Source organism: Rutilus rutilus (assembly GCF_951802725.1).
Source record: "Rutilus rutilus genome assembly, chromosome: 17".
Lineage (NCBI taxonomy): Eukaryota > Metazoa > Chordata > Actinopteri > Cypriniformes > Leuciscidae > Rutilus > Rutilus rutilus.
In genome coordinates, this window is record NC_140230.1 from 3,196,582 (window position 1) to 3,216,389 (window position 19,808).

The window sequence follows — 19,808 nt, forward strand, 5'->3', positions numbered from 1 at the left end:
ATGTGAAAATAATGCACGCTAAACTCGGCACATGCTCAGATGGAGTTCACTGCATTCATTCACTGTGATCTGAGACACAGAGCTGATCACGTGCTGGTCAAACAGACTGTCTTTTATGATTTAATAAAGACACAAAGCCTTGAAAAAGCACTGAAATCTATTTGTGGCAGTCAATGCTGATATTGTGGCGGATAAATCAATGTATGGAAAACACTGTCTATTAAGACGGACTGCTTTATTTATTTTGTGCAAGGTTGAAAACCCTGGAATATGCACCTTAGGTGGTTTTATTGCATCTGGAACAGCTGAAAAGACTGATGTGAGGCATATATATCCTGCCCACATCCATCTGTTAGTTGAATGTTTAAATACAGTCCATTGAAACCACTAAATTTGTCCACGGTTTAGCCAGTCCAGCTATCGACTGAAAATACTTCTCCATCTGGTCTCATATTCCCAACACTCTCTTAATACCCACAGCTGTCATATCACAAAAAACTTTTTGCCTAGTTACACGAAGCCAATGGCGAGGTCGATATAAAGGACATCTGAATGAATGCCCACCTTTCCTGCAGACATGCTCGATCTAGAGCAGCTCACATTGCCTGAACAATGGACACACTTCAAGCCCTCATCCCTCCGGGAGATTGTTACAATAGGATGTGTTAGAGACTGAGCAAGTGGATGGGATACCATTTATTTACTTGCTTGTCATTCATTGTCCGAAGTCTTTGCTGGAAAAATGAGTTGCTTTATTGCTGGTGACAGTAGCAAAGTTGGAAATATAATATTGTTGAATATATTGAGTGTTTTGGTTCTTTCATGGGTCATCAGAGGCAGTAGTCAAACATTATTGTGTTATTCTTGTGCATATCGATTTCCAGAAGGTAAATGTCAGGGGTGTCCAGTCCTGCTCCTGAAGGGAAAATGTCCTGCAGAGTTTACCTCCAGCTTGCCCCAACACACCTGCCTGGAAGTTTCTAGCAATCCTTAAAGAGCCATTCACACCAGGAACAATCACTATAAAGATAGCTATAACTATATTTGCGTCCACACCAACAAACGATAATGGTCTGTTTATTCTAAGCCCGTGCGCTGCGGTTTCAAAGTCTGTACAACGTCATTGAACATGTTTTTGCTGTTCTTGTTGCATTTATACGGCTTTAACCAGCAGATGTCCTCAGCATGCTGTGTTTTGAGTGAAGCTAGTGTAATTGAGCTAATAATCGAACAGTGAATTTAGCTGAGGTAGTCAACATAGTGGAATAAAAACAACACCTAACGTTAGTCTTTTTCACCGCAACTTGAAAGGAAGCAAAATGTTGTCGAAACATTCAAAATGCTGTCGATTGTTTTTCATATCCATTTTCTTGAAAAGGAGGCTTGACTTGTCAAACAGTGGTGGATTTTTTCTGGACCTCCATGATTAGCTTCTCCGCAATGTCGTCTACCATTTTAAATTAGAATGGATTCTGATTGGCTGTCAGTGTTTTATTGTTCAACAACTGAAAAAAAAAAAAATCCCAACGATATCGATTTTACGATCTTTTTTCTATATTGTTATCGTTATAGCTGTGGTTTGAACTCTGCTATTCTTTAATATTGAAAAATATTTTTAGAACTATATCTTTATCGTCATCGTCCTTGGTGTGAACTGGCCTTAAGGCCTTCGTTACATGCTTCAGGCGTGTTTTAATTGGGGTTGGAGATAAACACTGCAGGACAATAACCTTCCAAGAGCAGAACTGGACACCCGTGGTCCATGTAGAGCAGGGATGGGCAACTTCAGTCACTGTCCTGAGGAGTTTAGCTCCAACCCTGACACAAACTCACCTGTCTGTAGCTTTATAGTAATTCAGAAGTTCTTGACTAGTTTGTTCAGGTGTGTTAGATCAGGGTTGGAGTGAAACTCTGCTGGACAGTAGCCCTCTAGGACCAAAGTTGCTCATCCTTAATGTAGAGGGAATGTTAAAGAGTATGAACAGAAACAGCTTGAAGAGGGTTGGAGAGCAGATATATTTTTGCCTCAAGGCACAGTAGATGTTAAAGTTTTTTGATGAGCTGAGCTGAGCTTGGGGGATCAAAAACCTTGGTCAGATTGGTGAGGTACAAAGTTTTATTCTGCGCCCAGCATTTCTCCTGGAGTTGGTGAAGATAAATATTATCCATCTTTCAAAGTTAAAAGAGCCTACTCTGTGAACTTTTTTGGAAGATGCTCTTTGCAGATAGTTTGCCAACTTAGACATCTGTCCTGCTTAATTTATCTCCATCTCTAATCAAACACACCTGCCTGTAATATTCAAGTAACTGTAATAATCAAGTTTGATTTTTCAGGGGGTTTTTTTATTTATTTTTTTATATATATTTTTTTATAATAATACAGTAGCCCTAAAATACTGGCATTGCCCATCCATGTCCTAAAGTATGGTTCTGAGTAAAGGTCTTCTCATTTCTCATTTCTGCCTGCCTCTGTTGGGAATCAAGGTAGAGTGTATTTAGCCTTTTCATTCAGTTTAGAGAGGTTTAGAGAAATGCTTTGACAGTGTCTTGAGCTTACAGCAGACTAGAAAACAGTGTAATGAAAAGAGGAGGAGAACAGACTTAAAGGGCACCTATTATGCAAAATGCACTTTTACATGGTGTTTGAACATAAATGTGTGTTGGCAGTGTGTGTACACAACCACCCTATAATGATAAAAATCCACCAAGTGCGTTTTTTAAAATCCCCATAAATCACGAGCACTGTCTCAGAACGAGCTGTTCTCAGATTCGGGGCAATGTGACGCAGTGGCGGATGCAGAACGTGACAGATGGGCGGGCCTGGATTAAGTCGAGGTGGGCCTGAATCTATGGGTGTTCCGAAATCAAAGCAGTTGTCCCGAATCCAGCAGCAGCAGGGCTGGGTTTCCCAAAACCTTCTTAATGCTACGTCGTTCTTATGTTACACTGTATCTTATCGTATATGTGCACGTCACGTGTACATCACTTTTGAATAAGAAACGATAACAAGTCTATAAAAACATCCTAATACATGCAATTTCAACTCTTTCTGAAGTGATTATTTTATAAAGAACACCACCTTCTCACATAACGCAGTGTGCTTCACCTTTATATTATATCGTAAACCTTTATAAGTTATACCTTAAGAGTCTTTGTAGCGCGCTGAGAGACAACATTATCGAGAAACGCAGCCCTGAAATTATACTAGAGCAGCAGAGTCTTGGGCTGCGTTTCTCGATAATGTTGTCTCTTAGCGCGCTACGAAGACTCTTAAAGTATAACTTATAAAGGTATACCATTTCTAGGCGTGTTCCCCGAACAATACCTTAGGAAGCTGCTTAAGATATACCTTCTTACGTGCGACGTTACCCGGTGCTGTCCGTGGCGATGCTGCTGAGTTGATATCGATGGCTCGAGAATCAATTATTCTCTCTTGCAGGGGCTGTTTATGTGAGAAAGCGGTGTTCTTTATATAAGAAGCACTTCAGAAATAGTTGAAATTGCATTTATTAGGACTGGGATATTATAAAAAATAATCCAAACTATAATAGCCTATAATAGCTTTGCCTACATATTTTTAAATTGTATCATATATTGCTGCCATAATAACCATTTCAAATTTGTATGTGCTTTCTTCTCTTTCCCATTTTTGTTCGCTGAGGTGGAGCTGCGATGAAATATTGTTCTTGTAAATACTTTCCAGCATTTCAGTAATAAAAGTGTACGTCATGTACGGTGCTCGGCAGTGATCAAAAAGGATTTAAACAGTGGATTTTGAATCTCTTCTTGTAAACTCAGAGATGTGGATTCAGACGGCAGTTAAATTGTCAAAAAACAGAAGGTACTAATTTGTCCAGGGATTTTTACGCGGGTTGGGTGAGAAAAAACACTTATATTATGGATTCGGATGGCACTAAAATCACCGACTTACCCCTGTAAATGTTTAAAATACCGTACGAGCCCATGAGAAACAATATTAGCGTCCGAATAGGACTTAACTGACAGTAGCCTATGCTTTCACTGGCCTTTAAAAGCGCTTTTTAATTAAATTAATAATATTGTATAATAATATAATTAAAAATCTAACAACAATCAGTGTAATGACAATTTTATTCTTTGCATGAAAACACTTGAATTAGCCTAATTGAACACTTTCTGGGTGTATTAAAACTTCAGAGTTATATTCGTATAGACCTGCAACAGTGATAAGGTAAAGCTAAGAGTGGTCCAGACCAACCTTCCGAACATATAACTTACAGAAGGTGTACTTAACTAAGAACGTTTCGGGAAACACGTATTAACGATAAGGTACAGCTTAAGGTGTAACTTAAGAAAGACGTAGCGTTAAGGAGGTTTCGGGAAACCCAGCCCTGGTCAGCCATGATTATAACCACTTCATAGGTTTGTTTTGTAGAAAGACTTTCTTTAAAGTGAATTTCGTTTTGTATAAATTAATTAATTTTAATCAATGTTTAATCAAACAATTGCCTCGATTTAATAAATAAGAAGCAAACCAAGAACGTCGGGTGTGGATTGAAGTGCGTACAAACGAACCCACTATAGGACCGCGGCCTATGTCTTTCTGCTTTTAATCAAATTCTTGAATTAATGTCTCAATTACACAGCAGGCTTATAGAAAGTTATGATAGGCAATTAGACTTTTTTTTGGCTTAAAAGCAATATGCTATATTGTATAAAAACAATAAACGTGGCGTGACTTATAGTGCTGAATTACAGAGCTGGTATAAACATATCAAACAACATCACTGTGATCAGACCAGATGCTTTCTTTCTATTTTTATTTTTATTTTACCCCGCTGTCATATTTGTTGTGTGTTTATGTTATTGAGAGGAAAGCGCTCAACACATAGGCTATTAAGGTTATAACGTGGTGTTATTCAAAATACGTTTTCCACTTGTCTAGTTCAGGGTGCTTGCAAGAAAAGTTGTCAAAGTGATCATAGCTGAAAGCTGCTCGGGAATACTTTTCTCATTAGAACCATACTGTAACGCAATGAAACATTCAAACTGCTTTATAATGGTAAAAAAAAATAGTTTATTAGCCTACTTATTTTGTACTTTAAATTTAATCTACTGTCAAAACTGAGCTAAATACATAAGCCTATATAACATAGGCTATGGCTACCGAGCCAGGAACATATCATTCACAAAAAGGCAACATTGTGATAGTGCATAGGGAAGATCAATTAGAGAGCACGTAGCTCTAACAAAATAACAAAAAAACAACCACAACATAACTCTATTCAGTGAACATTTAAAGTAATGACATGTTAACTGAACGAATATTTAGGCCCTGAACAAGAGGCTGAGGTCAACCCCCACTACACGTTTAGCTTTCTAAAAAAGCAACATTATTTGAGCTCAGAGGCTCAAAGTAGCCTACTTATAGTCTCATCCTGCTATCAGGCCACGGCTTACATGTAAAGAAAACCATGGCCTATACCTTACCCGTAGCCTGGGTGCCAGCCCGAACCCCGCCCACAAAATTTTTTGGTCGGGAAGTTCGGTCTGGACTCGATCCGTTGAGGAGTAATTATGCTCGGCTCCCAGAAGGCCGAGCCAATCAAATTGCCAGGGCGGGCTTTAATCGATGATGGACAGATGATCTGCGGTTACGTAATCAAAGAGCGCTTGGGTTGAATTAGTTTACAACAAAGATGACTGCCGCTGGAGAATTGAGATTTCACGAGTTCACACTTACAAATAAGTCAGATAGAATAAATGCGTATATGAGATTTCACAAGTTCACACAAATAAGTCAGATAGAATAAATGCGTATATGATGTGCTGTCCGAGGAGAGGGCTGTGGGCTCGGTAGCCATACTCCCCCCGTATTCCTGGTTGTGAGAGAACAAGCCAAGACAAGAGTGAGGATTCGGGGTGGTGGAGGGATGCTGAAAAACTGTCAAGGAGTGTTAGGTAAGTTGACAGAGTGAATATGCTTCCTCATGCTGATATAGGGTAACGTTAGACATGGTATTGTTTGATGACAAGTTGATATTGGATTGATTATTTGTACGTGCTCCTCCCGAACTTTGTTTATGAAACATCATGTGTAGATTCCGCCATCGCGTCTGTTATAGAAGATATCGACAGCGCATTCATTTTAAAAGAGGAACAGAGAGCCGCGACATTTTGTTGGTTGAAAATATGAATGAAGAACATGCGTCATTTACTCCGTTGCTCTTATTGGTTGTAGGTCTATCCAATTGAGTGCAGAGTTTTTTGTTTTTTTCCTGGTTCGGTTGAGACACGCCCCATAATCAAAGCCCTATGGAGCAGTATCAGACTCACATTCTGACTAGAATATGAGTATGACGAAGTCAGGCTACCTTACCCGGCTACGCAAGGCGGAGTCGCCTGGGTTTTGAATTAAAGATGTTTATGATCTTGTCATAATCCAGTGTTTGTGTCAGTTCTCTTTCGAAAGATAACAGGGTCAAATTGTTCAAGCGTTCAGTCACCATTGATGCTCTCAAGCGAGTGTTGATCCTGTGAGTAGCGGAGAAAAGTCTTTCAACACTGCAGGACGTCATGGGTAGTGTGATGATGGCCCTTAACAGACGGTTCATTCCGGGGAAAATATCAGCAGCGCAGGCATCCAACAGTTCAATTAGTGAGGGCATTTTGTCTTTTTCAGCTTTGCCCTTGATGAAGTGGGTAAAAAAGGCAAATTCCGCATAACAGACTGTTATCCCATACAAGCTGCAAGGAGATTTGATCAGTTCTTGTGTGCCAAAAGTGGTGGATCCTGGGATGAGGGCAGCTGAAGCTCGCATTATTCCGTAGGTGTCGTCTTTAAATCGGCTGTTCAATTCAGCCATCTCGTTATCCAGAATACAGTTCCAGAGTGCTCTCAGATCACCATTATTCTTGATAGCAGATGTTTTTCCCAATGTTGTGATGACAATAGACTGACTAAACTTTGCAGGCAGCTTTCGCTCACGAGACATTATCAGATCCCAGCGTGCTATCTCGTATTTATCCATCAACTCCTCCGTCAATCTGAGAACTTTGTCAAAGTCACCATCTGAATCATCTCGAAAAGTGGCAAGGGTGGCTTTCATTGTTTAAATTAAGGAGATGCAGTCTGTCACGCAGATTGCTGGACTTTGCAGCCCCTTTGTGGCAAAATCGCTGCACTGAAACAACTTGCAAAACACAACAAGCATGAAAATTAACTTTTTTTGTTTGCATCTGTTGTAATAGGTTATCTGCATCTAGTTTTGTCTGACCGCTTGTCTCAGAATACTCAGCAAGAGTCTCAAGTAACACGTCTAGCATTTCTAAAACTTTATGAACAGCTCCACCTGGTGTCACATGACCTTTCCAGTTCCTTGCATGGGCGTTCTGGATGCATTTCCTTCTGAAGTTCCACAAACCGAGCGTGCCTCTGGGCCCCAGTGAAGAAGTTGTGTATCTGATTGATGACAGTGAAAGAAGTACTGACGTGTCCAGATGATTCCGCAGCAGCACAAAGCACTAAATTCAGTCTGTGGGAATTACAGTGTACATACACAGCTTTGGGAAATGTCTCTTTCAAGATAGATTGAACGCCTCCTCTGTGCCCAGACATGACCGATGCCCCATCAAAACAGAACCCGACACAGAGAGAAGGGTCCAAACCAAGTGGTTCTAGAATTTCAAGGATCCTCTGCGATATTCCTTGAGCAGACAGGTCAGCTGTTTGGACAAAGCCCAGCGCTCGTTCTTTGATTGTCCCACTATGGATAAATCGAACACAGACAGCAACTAGCTCGCGTTTCGAAACATCTTTAAACTCATCTGCAAGTATGGCAAAATATGTGGGCCTAGGCTGTTCTTGCATCTCCGTTTTTATCTTCCTGAGTAGAAGTGAAGCGGCAGCCTCAAGAAGCTCGTCCTGAATGTGGTGGGACATGAGTGTAGCATTTCGTGGCAGTTCAACACGTTTTTTTTTATTTCTGGGTCGTACTTCGATATAAACTCGAATAGCTCCAAAAAATTCCCCTTGTTTAACGCCTCCTGAGTTTCCCGGTGCCCTCTCAGGGGTATCTCCATTTTGGCACACTGCATGGCAACATCCAGCACAACTTTGACGTGCTGTCGATTACGTTCAATGAACGAAATGGAATCTCCGTGCATCTGATTTAATACAGTACCGCTGCCTTGTTGCGCATGACTTTGTTTGTAGGAGAGTAATTTTACAAGTGCAGAAGCATGTAGCTTGCTAAACTGATGCTTCTCACAGACCTGGCCGATACGTTTCCAATTTTTGAAACCCTCTTTAGTAAAAGTCCCCTCAGTGTGCTGTTCAGGAAAATGCCGACAGGCTTTACAAAAAATCAGGTCTTTCGACTGGCTATATTCAATCCAGTTGAACCTTTCATACCACTTGGCGTTGAAGCTTTGATATTTCCCATCAATTATGGTACTCGGGAATGCCTGTAGATGAGGTTGGATAACAGGTTCCCCCAGAGCTGACAGATCCGACGGTGCAATTAAGTGTAGAAGTGATCGTCGATTAGCCATAGGCAGATCTGCTTGCCGGTTAGCATCAGTGGAGGTCGTCGGTTCGGAGTTAATCTCCACTCCATTCTCAGAGCCAGTGGTTGTTCCATTACGATCCACAGATTGGTCCTCCAAATAATTATTAATCTCAATACGAGGTTTTTTAAAAAAATGAGTGAGAGTAACTTGTTTGGCCATACTAAGAAAAATCAAGATACCATGTACACTTCTAGCGAACGTTAGCCGTTGGTTGTTCGCGCCAGATTGCAATAGTGCGCGCTACGTTGATGTTGCATTGACCAATGAAAACACGTCACCAACACACTTAAATTTTAAATAGTTATCAGGCTTACTTATAATTTTACTGTTTTTAACATAACATGTTATAGATGAAATACACCACATAAAGTTCGTGCCTGATGTGACGTCACTTTGCACAGGCCCCGACCACGACTGTTGACTGACACTGCCGTATTATCATAGACCCGCCCTGAGTGAGCTGGACACAGTCCGCCATTGTTTCCACGCTGGAGCAACTGTAGACAAGAATGTCTCCTAAGCGATTGAGGTGTTTTGTTGTTGGATGTAAGAATGAACTTAGTCTTCATTTACTCTCGTTGTTACTCGAGGATGGATCTGTACTGTTCGTGATTCAGCTTACAGTCTCCGGAGCGATAGGCCTAACGTTACTGACCACGGCAGAAATGAAAGTGAGAGCGCGCACTTTATGACAGCTCATCCAGTCGTGGATATACAGTTTACCAGTTGATTAAGGCGAGACACGGCAGGCAAAAACATTGTTTTTTTTTTTACTGGTCAATTTTGAGATTTTTGGATATTTGTCTTCAATAACATGTCTTCTTTCAGACTTGTGTTGAAAAAAAGTCCGAAATACACATTTAGGTCTTTATTTTATTACACTTTGTCTGTTTGCGTCTGTAGATTTCTCATAAATGCAAAAGTTTGCGTTCTAAATCAACATGCTGCTCCGCGATCTCTGTCTGCTCCCTGTCATCACATGCACCGTTACCAAGCTCTCTCTCTTGTGTACAATCCTGTCGGATCCAAATATGGTCATTTCCTTTTTATCAGCAACCAATCGTGAAAGTAAAAGGGCTGAATGCGCAATCTCATTGGCTGATGAAAAATCTTTAAAGCCCGTTTTCTCAAAAAGTTTTCTATTGACTTTTCTCTCACTCCAAGTCTGAAATCTCCACTTCAGTAGCACCTATATACACCAAACTTTCCAGACTTGGACCTAGTTATATTATGAAGACATTTACAGAGGGATTTGTAAATATATTATTCCTAGCCTGATTTATATAACATTTTATTCCAAAAAACATGGCGAAAATAAATTTTTTAAGGCTATTGACAGTATTTTCTGATTTACAGGATAACAAAAGTAGATATCCATAAATCCCTCTGTAATTTTTTTCCCATCTAATATGTGAACACAATGAAAAAAATATTTTTAACCTGGCTTTATCCAATACTCAGATATATGCAAATTAGTGCATATTTGATTAGATATTGCCTGATTTGCATATTTGAACATTAAATTACAGAAAACTTGTAATACATTTTTTTCTGATCTTAATGTTGGTAATCAACTGGGAAAGTTGCATGGTGATATCTGCTAGTTAAAAATTTTACCCTATTCACCTGTAGTGTCTCGCCTTAAGCACCCACTGAAAAGGTGTGTATATATTTGTTTACTGTTAGTTCTAAGGAGTGTTTTGTGTATTTCGCTGTGTATGTTCCATGATAATGAAAGGGAGAGAGTTTATGGATAAGACTTTAATGCGCACTTATATACTGTGTTTTTAATTTGTTTCTAATTTGTAAATGAAGTTATCATAACTTGCTTGTTGCCATGTTTGCACACCTATGGAAGCTTGTCTCTGCAACAGAATAAAACATTTTAAAAGATAATTACGACTTTTTATCTCACAATTGCGAGTTTTCAGATGAAAACTCACAATTGTGAGATAAAAAGTCGTAAAAAAAAGTCGTGATTATCTTTTAAAATGTTTTATTGTTATATATATTGACAGAATTGCGTGATATAAAGTCACAATCGTGTTATAAAGTCGCAATTCTGACTTTGTCTTGCAATTGCGACTTTATATCACACAATTCTGACTTTATAACACAGAATTGCGACTTTATATCACACAATTCTGACTTTAGAACTTGCAATTGCGACTTTATATCACACAATTATGATCATTTTTTTTATAAAAAGTCACAATTACAATTGTTTTTTTTTATTCTGTGGTGGAAATAAACTTCCATACACACCTTTATGCACTATCAAAACAAAAAGTATAAACCATGGAAATTTGGGCACACGACAACAACATAAAAATGTTGCCTATTTCTTGAACCACGTGCAAAACCAGCAACATTTTACTCATTCACAGCGTCTCCCAGCATCAGACTTGAATCAAAGGTCTTCTTACATTTGGATTCAAGTGTGCTAATGGTCCTGAGCAGTGGCCCAGTTTGCTGTTTGACAAGGTTGTCAACCGGTCAGGTCTTGCACTCCTCCTGCTTGTCAGATCCTTTCAGCTGACATATCGCCCCCCTATTTATTCCAGACAGATGCTGCTCTGACGTACGACGCGGTCCACATCGTGTCGGTCTCCTACCAGCACGCGCCACAGATGACTGTCAACTCACTGCAGTGTCATCGGCACAAACCCTGGAGGTTCGGAGGACGCTTCATGAGTTTCATTAAAGAGGTAATGACAATCGCTCATGGCACTGCTGTCACAAACACTTCTGCTCTCCAGAGACAAGACAAGATATAGAAGATATTGTTTAAATAACACGGCATTAGTTTCTCTGCATGTCACTGAAGCCTGTTCATTTTAAGTGGTTATCTTTTTTTTTTTTTTTTTTTTTTTATGCATCCATTGTATATGATGGCCACCATATACAAGCAATGATTAAAGCAATAAGTGCAGTGAAGCCATGGTTTACTGTGACGTTAGAAGGGCTGTTGTTAGGCTACAAACACTCTAAAGGACAGTTTAACTGCGCTTATAAAACATTTACTACATATTCCTGGTTAGGTTTCATAAAATGCACATGTAAGCTAAGAAGATCATCAACATTCAACTGCATATAAATCAAAACCGCCTAACGTTACCGAATGAACTGTCGGCTCATGTCGGCTATCTCATCACAAACTGCGTTTCCCATAATCCATTGCCTGGACTCATTATATGTCATTACTTTCAACTGTGTCTCATTACCTTGTTAACTCTGCCTTCATAAGCCCTGTGTTTTCAGTCATTCTTTGCGAAGTCTTGTTTGTGTCACACTGTACTTCCGAGCACTCTCTCTGTGGTTTCCGTGTCGTGGTTTCGATCATCTGCCTGGTTTGCTGGATTTCCCTGTTTGGACTCAGTCGTGGTTTATTGTTTCGCTGTGTTCGTTTGTGGATTATGTTCCTGACTCATCCGTGTGGATTATACTCTTGTGCTCGGATTGGACCGTCTGTGTTTGTATTTCTCATAAATTAGTGCTTGCATGTGGATTCTCTCTCCGCTTCATCTCTGCCTCGACGTTACAGTAATAAAGTACTCACAAACTATTCGTTTTTATAGTTAATATATTGTAGTCTCTAAATTGTACTGTAAGTATATTAATAGCCAATGTACAAATAGTCAGTTCTTCATTCATTGTCACTGTAATTTAGAAAATGTTTTTGTTTAATTAGCTCATATGTAAAGAGTTAATGTAATGGTTTTTTAAGCTTTGTTTCCTAATCCTAACTCTAACCGATGTATTTTAACGTAATCTCATGAGAGCTTTTGCATGTTTCTTTTTCTACAACACGTACAATTACTTACATTTGAATAGACACAAACACACATACTTGAGTGGTTATGTTTAGCCTTGGGGATGAGGGATTGTGCATGTGTGTGTGTGTGCACTATTTGCACATAGCCTATTGATACAGTATATACTATACTATATATACGCTATATATACACTATATAATAACACTATATAGTATATATAAACTAATATATAAACTATGAATTAGCTATAAACTTATAGTTTGCAAATGATTTGTAAGTACTTTACAACTGTAGTTACTGAAAAGTGCACCTGTGCCATATTTCTGCAAAATAAATAAAAACATGATGTATATTTACCAGAGACATTCCTATACCTTCACTAATTATCTCTGTACTACTGATAAACACTGCATCATTATTCAGAGGCTTTAACAGTGGATCTCACCTGATAAACAATACCCACTCACCGTACATTTTAATTGCCTCATTTAAGTGCAGTGAGACGTTGATTGCAGCGAGTTTGAGTTGGTTCTGTTCTACTAAACTCACAGTGTCCCACTTTCTCATCACCGTGTGCTTCGCACGCAAATGTGCTCGTCATAATCAGCTCTTATTTCAGCTCACAAGAGAGACTTTGATTGGGACTCGTAATAGGCAGATTAGAGTTGTTGAACACAGCTCTGTGGACGAGAGGAGAGAGAAGCGAGGGATGTGGAGAAGAACACGCGCTCGCAGTGAAATGTCCTCGCTCATGAACGAGAGCGGAGGTGTTTCATTTGGAAGAGGTTATGGAGAGGGCTGTAGATCGGTGTGTGTGTGTGTGAGTTGTTTGGGGGCGGAGCTCTAAGCTTTAGGAACGAGGGAGGAATGGAGAGGAGGAGTTGCCATGTAATTTTTTTCTGCGTCTCTAGAGATTGTTGAAAGTGAGATGGTCGTTAATTAGGACGAGGTCTTAGGGGAAGATGTGTCTGAGGCGCTGGGATGTAAAATGTAATTAAAAAGGAAATAGAAGCTGGATGTGTGTGTGTGTGTGTGTGAGTGTATGTATTTGCACTCACAAGTAGCCTATGTGTACCATACTTGGACAAAAAACTGGCTTCTTTTCAATTCATGAGTGAGAATTTGAATGGATTTGGACACACACAGCAGGATGTTGAAATGGAATATGAATTAAAATGGCAGGGAGAGGAATTTACTGAATTGCAGTTCAAAAGTCACACAACAGACGGTTTTCATTAGTCCAACAAAACATACATTAGACCCTAATATGAAGAGTACATTTTCATCAGTTGGTTTAGACATATTTCTCTAAAGCAAATTGTGTCGTCAAAAGCATTTAACACACCACAATATCACAAAATATCAATCCCATTCACTAACACTTTAAGCCTTTATGTATAATGCATCATAAAGTTGTTCATAATGCATGTTATAATGCATGATATATTTTCATAAAATTGTAACACAGTTAAAATGCATTGCAGTATTTGCAGATTCCTTGTTACAGCTGAAATGAGTTGTTTGTCATGTGTTTTAATGCATTATTCTAAAGCTATGTTTAATAAATATATGAGTATTTATAATGTATTATAACTGGTTGCAATTATTCATGAGACTATAAGATGCAATATTAATGCATTACAATTCTTTAGTTTCATGTCCAATTCACACTATTATCTAGTAGCTTATTATCATGCATATTACTAGGATAGTGGCTGTTTATTAGTACTTATAAAGCACATATTAAATGCCTTAATCGTCATGACCATATTCTACATCCCTTAATCCTACAATACCTAAACTTAACAACTACCTTACTGACTATTAATAAGCCGTAATTAGGAGTTTATTGAGGAAAAAGTTGTAGTTAATAGTTAGTTAATAGTGGGAACTGGACCCTTAACTAAAGAGTGACCTTATTCTTTCATAATGCAAAGGCTTTAAGTAAAGTGTTAGCTCACTTAAAAAATAGCAATACGTATTGACTTTCTTATATTAAATATCTTGTAATAATCTTTGTGGAAATGACCCATAACATTTTAATGTGTAGTTTATGTTAAGAAACTGAAAATCCAAAAAACATTTCTTCTTCTTTTTTCACGTAACGTAACGTAACATAAAAAATAAAACTGGGGAATTGAATTGGGATTGAAATGGCCTTTTCAGTGAAATGTTTCTGAATGGTGCACATCAGTGTTTTAGTTGATGGAAATTGTAGGTAGCATTTCAGTGTTGATTTTTACTATCTTCTAATATTTCTTGAAATGTCCCATAAACTCTAACATAACATGTTCATGCATATTGAGAAACTGAATTTCCACAAATCTGCATCCTTTTGTTGATTTCAATTTAATTCAAATTGGGATTGAAATGGCATTTAAATCTGAATGTTGGTGTGTTTTAATTGTTGAAATGTGTGTGTGTTTTGAAGTCTCACTGGGATGGCCTGACGGGACGGCTGTGCTTCAACAGAACTACAGGTCTGCGCACCGACTTTGATCTGGACATCGTGAGTCTTAAAGAGGACGGCCTTCAAAAGGTAAACCACCACACAAACACACACACACACACACACACACACACACACACACACACACACACACACACACACACACACACACACACACACAGCAACCGTCTCAAATCACACACAAGAGAACTCAACAAACAAAGCACATACACTATATAACAACAACGTGCTTGCTATGTCTTTATGCTTTTTTTACACAGTAGGAAGGATAAATGATTAAAAGCGGTTTTCTTCTGCTAACGCTCGGCTGTTAAACAGTGTGTAATAAGTCACTTTTCATTTGCATAGTCGATTATACCAGAATACCTTTCATGCTGCCAAAGAACAAAAATGTGTCATTGAAAAAGGATTGTTACTCCCTTCAAAAAACCTTCTGGTCTCTCAGTCTAGCGCACTGAATCCTCCTGTACCTCGTCTCATATGGTCACCATTCCTGTGCAAATAAAGAGCAATTTGTGTCTTACGTTTAATTTACCTCCTAACAAGGAAGCAAATGAGGTGTTTAAACAAATGCATAAGTTAGTGGATCATAAAGCAAATTGGATTAGTGTACAAAGTGCTGTTAATTACAAGCCCCTGTTAATGACCAGCTGAAGTTACACATGCTTTTGTGCATTAATGAGCTACATAAATATAGTAGCTTTTGTGAAAAGAAGTGCAAGTAATGCAAGACAAACACTAATATTTGTATTTTTTTTGTTATTAGTCATTAAATTTTCATTTAGAAGTTTGACTATCACACTGTGGCAATGTGTGTTTGTGCACACACTGTCTGAGAAGCCAAAAAATGAAGTAAACAAACAGCACCAAGCACCTCCGCAAAATCTGTATCATTATATAAAAATTCCCGCTCTTATTCGGCAGCACATGCACACTGAAGAGTCAAACCCATAATTCAGTGGGGAAGCAGTGCAATTCCCAGTAACAGCCACACATTTAACTCTTAGAGCTGTTCTAGCAGTACACCTTCAGAAATAATAATAAAAACATGTATATTAACATGTTTTAATAGTGAGCATTTTAGATTGGAATAAGCTGGTAAAAATCTGTATTCATTTTGAGGAGGGCAAGAAAGTCTCCTCTCTGCAACGTGAATATTTCTCCTTCCCCTGATAATCACGTTAGATGAAGTGATGAAATGAAACATCACTCTATAACGTGGCGTAGCGTATCATGTGAAATGTGCATCTCCCTGAATCAGTCGTGTGCGTACGCTGGGTTTTGCGCAGGTGAGCGTGTTATCGGGGGGTTATTACACCTGCGTATCTCTGAGATCTGCCGCTCTTGGGCTTTATGAATATGAGAGCAGTTGTGTTGGAGCAGGACAGAGATAGAGAGAAGTGTTCAGATTATTACTGTAAACCTCCTCATAACCGCCCGTATGCCAGACTTGCCTTTTCTCACTGCAGGGGATTGTTTGTGCAAAACTCGCTAAATTTGCTCAGATTCGCTGTGTGCTGATATTAGAGGGATTATTCACAGTACAACTATTTCAACTCCCTCTACTGACTGCCTCTTACTGTGTGTGTGTGTGTGTGTGTGTGTACTTAACTATATTTTGGGGACAAATTTGTACCCAGAAGTGACCAAAACCTGACAAAATCTCCAAAAACCTCCCATTAGGGACATCCTCATTTGTGAAAATGTAAAAATGCAGAAAGTTTTGTGTGATTGGCAGGTTGTTGTTTATCCTGCCTGCTTGGAGGACTTTCATTAAACTAGATGTGTATTGATCTCTTTGTCTTGGTCCTCCTATCAAAGCCAATCGTGACAGAAGATCGGACCGCCCAATATGGACGATAGGGCAAGAATAATCGTCCTGGCTCAGGAGAGCCCGAACTTTTTTTGTGAAAGACTTTATGTGTCTTGCCGCCACCAGCTCTCTAGACGATGTGACCCTAAGGATCCTTTTCTGGATCGGGGCAACGTTCCACCACCATGTCGACCTCCCAGACACCACAGGATTGGACTGGAAAGAGACGTCATCAGGTGTCTGGAGAGCATCGCGCCTCGACCCAGAACACGGCCAGACCCAGAGCCCGTTTCACCCTTGACCGCGGAGTACTCGTGTGTACCCCCTGCAGACGGAGAGCTACCACCCACCGCGACACGTCAGCCAGAGCCCGAGGAGAAGAGGACAGAGCTGACCCTCGCCCCGGAAGTGGAGCCTCATGGCAATTCTGACCAGGGGTGTGAGCCAACGTCATCAGCGGACGAGGGAGTCATGAATACGGAGAATGAGGACTGGCTGATCAACTTCAGTGAGGAATTAACAACTCCCACCCTATCCCACCCGGTATCTTCATCATCATCACTGTTCCTGAACAGTGCAAATGACTGTATAGACTGTGTATTACTCATTGTCATTCTGTCAAGATCCTCACCACCTCCATCACCCCAGAACTCAGTCAGTCCTCCAGCCCAGCCGCTGCCGGATGTCAACAGCCCTGCGTCGTCTATGTGGAAGCCCTGCTATGACGTCCTGTTACCACCAGCAGCGTCAGTGCGAGAGGATCCTATGGCTCCGCCTTCGACCTCTTCGCTCCATCTCAGCCTGTCGACCTGTCCGCTCCGTCTTGGCTCCTCCCACCTTCAGCTCCACCGGAGACCCTCGGACTTGCGGTTACACCGGGCTCCCTCGTCCTGCCAGATTGGGTTGGAACAATCAGAATATTATCCAGTTCCATTTGGTTGAAGATCGGAGTCACACCAGTATGGAGACGGGTTTGTTGAGGATCAGTGCCTATCAGCCTGTCGTGTCGATGAGGCCTTCGATGAGAGTCTAGCTGACACTTCAGGAATGCGTTGTAGTCGTGTCTAGGTTCTGGTCTGGATACGGCCCGTACACGGCTGACTACATCATGTGTTGTGGTCGTGTCTAGGCACAGGTCCTCCATCTGGTCTGGATACGGAAATCTCGGAATAAGCAGAAAGACTAACATTAGCGTAGATGCCATTCGTCTTATAATGTAACGGGTAAATCAGGTGTTATACGAAGTGTTCCCGGTTCCGGCTAACCTAATTTATGCAGTCTAATATGTCTTGCAGTCTTGTCTATGCAGCCTAATGTGTGTGTGTGTGTGTGAGTGTGTGTGTGAGTGTGTGTATGATGCGTAGGTTTAGGGGTCGGGTTAGTGTGTGTGAGTGTGTGTGTGTATGATGGGTAGGTTTAGGGGTCAGGTTAGTGTGTGTGTGTGTGTGTGTGTGTGTGTGTGTGTGTGAGAGAGAGTGTGTGTAGGGTAGGTTTAGAGGTTGGGTTAGTGTAAGAGGAGAGAATACACAGTTTGTACAGTATAAAAACCATTACATATATGGAATATTCCCATTTAGATAGCGAAGTAAACGTGTGTGTGTGTGTGTGTGTGTGTGCTTGTACCTTAATTAACGGCAAGCATTTTAATGTCTCTAATATCCCTGGAGGCAGATAGAGCACTCCGGCTGAAATAGATTAATTGATTGATAATCAGCTGGATTGGTCCCAATGCAGAGTTAAACAAACAGCCTGCAAACTAATATTGAGTCATATCTCTTGATATATATATATATATATATATATATATATATATATATATATATATCCAGAGTCCAGATGTATACTTTTCACAAGTATGCAAACATAGCCATGAGCACTTGTGTGTGGGCATACTTGCATTGGGTTATTATCTTCTAGCCAGATTGACATCACATGTTGTTGTGCTGCATGCGATTCATAACTGAATACAAGGATGTGCGCTGACCTAATCACTGAGGTTCACTGGAAATTATCTTATGGAAGTTTGGTTGTCAAGTAAATTTAAGGATGTTTAGTCATTTTTACTGGAAAACAAGACATATATATACTTTTTTTTTATTTTATTTTTTTTATATTCCTCAGACTTTCCAGTTTTTCAGCTGAGAAATTAATGAACCAATGGCTTGTTTATAGTTGATCCTGCATATTAAGATGCGATATGAGTATTTGAACACCGGAAAAGTATAACACCTTTAATAACGCCACAGTGTTATCAGATACTAATTCATGCCGTAAGTTCCGCTTTTTCTTTTGTTAAACATTTTCTGTTGCAAAATTGAATTGAGAAGCAATCCCCTTTGGTGGAATTGCCCTTCCTCTATGTTAATGTATTCAGAGTGTATGCAAGGGCCTAGCTACTCATGTACTGCCCTATTGGCATAAAAACAGAAGAGCCAATCAGCTAATGCTTCAGGAAGAGCTCAACACAGGCTGCTAATGCAGTCAGATGGGCTATTGCGATGTGGATAGGTCACACAGGTACGGGAAACACGCTCTGACTGCATAAATCTCCTCTTTTCTAGGTGGGGAAGTGGAGTGCATCTGGAGGACTCAACATCACAGAGGTCCCACGACAGAATGGCATGAACATCACAGACTCGCTTTCCAACCGCTCGCTGGTCATCACCACCATCCTGGTAAGGTCATCCAGATGCTGTGTGTGAAAGAGAGAGCTCGTTCTGTCTCTTTTTTGTCTTTCTCCAAATTTCACTTTCTTTTCTAGTGTTCTTCACCTCTTTTCAGGTCAGCACATGGGCTGCTTTTCAAGTAATGAAACGCACATGCTCCAGATTCTCCTTTCCTCTCACAGAAATGCCAAATAACTCTGTCCCTTTCAGCGTCTCAGTCCTTGAAATAAATTGACCTGGCTGAATCAACAAAACAAGATGTCTTACCCTGTTTGAAACAAAGTTTGAGCTTCAACCCTCTCGGCCTGACTGTTTTACTAAGTATGATTCTGAATTGAAGCCAGTACTAGTTCTCAACTCGCTCTGCCTTTTGAATTTGGGAATTAAATTGATACAATTATTTTAATAAAATAATAGTCAAATAATAATAACAAAATAAATGTTTTTCTCTACTATGGGACCGCACCACGTTTTTGCAAGTCTGCAAACCACACTTATAAAAGCAGGCCACACAGATTAAGTCTCGAGATGTG

General features: G+C 39.9%; 1 protein-coding gene across 1 annotated transcript in view; it reads left to right on the forward strand.

The window, feature by feature from the left end:
* The window catches only part of grik3 (glutamate ionotropic receptor kainate type subunit 3), a 155,960-nt gene that overhangs the window by 86,181 nt on the left and 49,971 nt on the right, over positions 1 to 19,808 (forward strand). Inside the window, exons 7-9 of the mRNA XM_084386085.1 lie at positions 11,115 to 11,258; positions 14,758 to 14,865; positions 19,171 to 19,284. Of these exons, the coding sequence (XP_084242211.1) occupies positions 11,115 to 11,258; positions 14,758 to 14,865; positions 19,171 to 19,284 (366 nt within the window). The remainder of the gene's footprint in view (positions 1 to 11,114; positions 11,259 to 14,757; positions 14,866 to 19,170; positions 19,285 to 19,808) is intronic.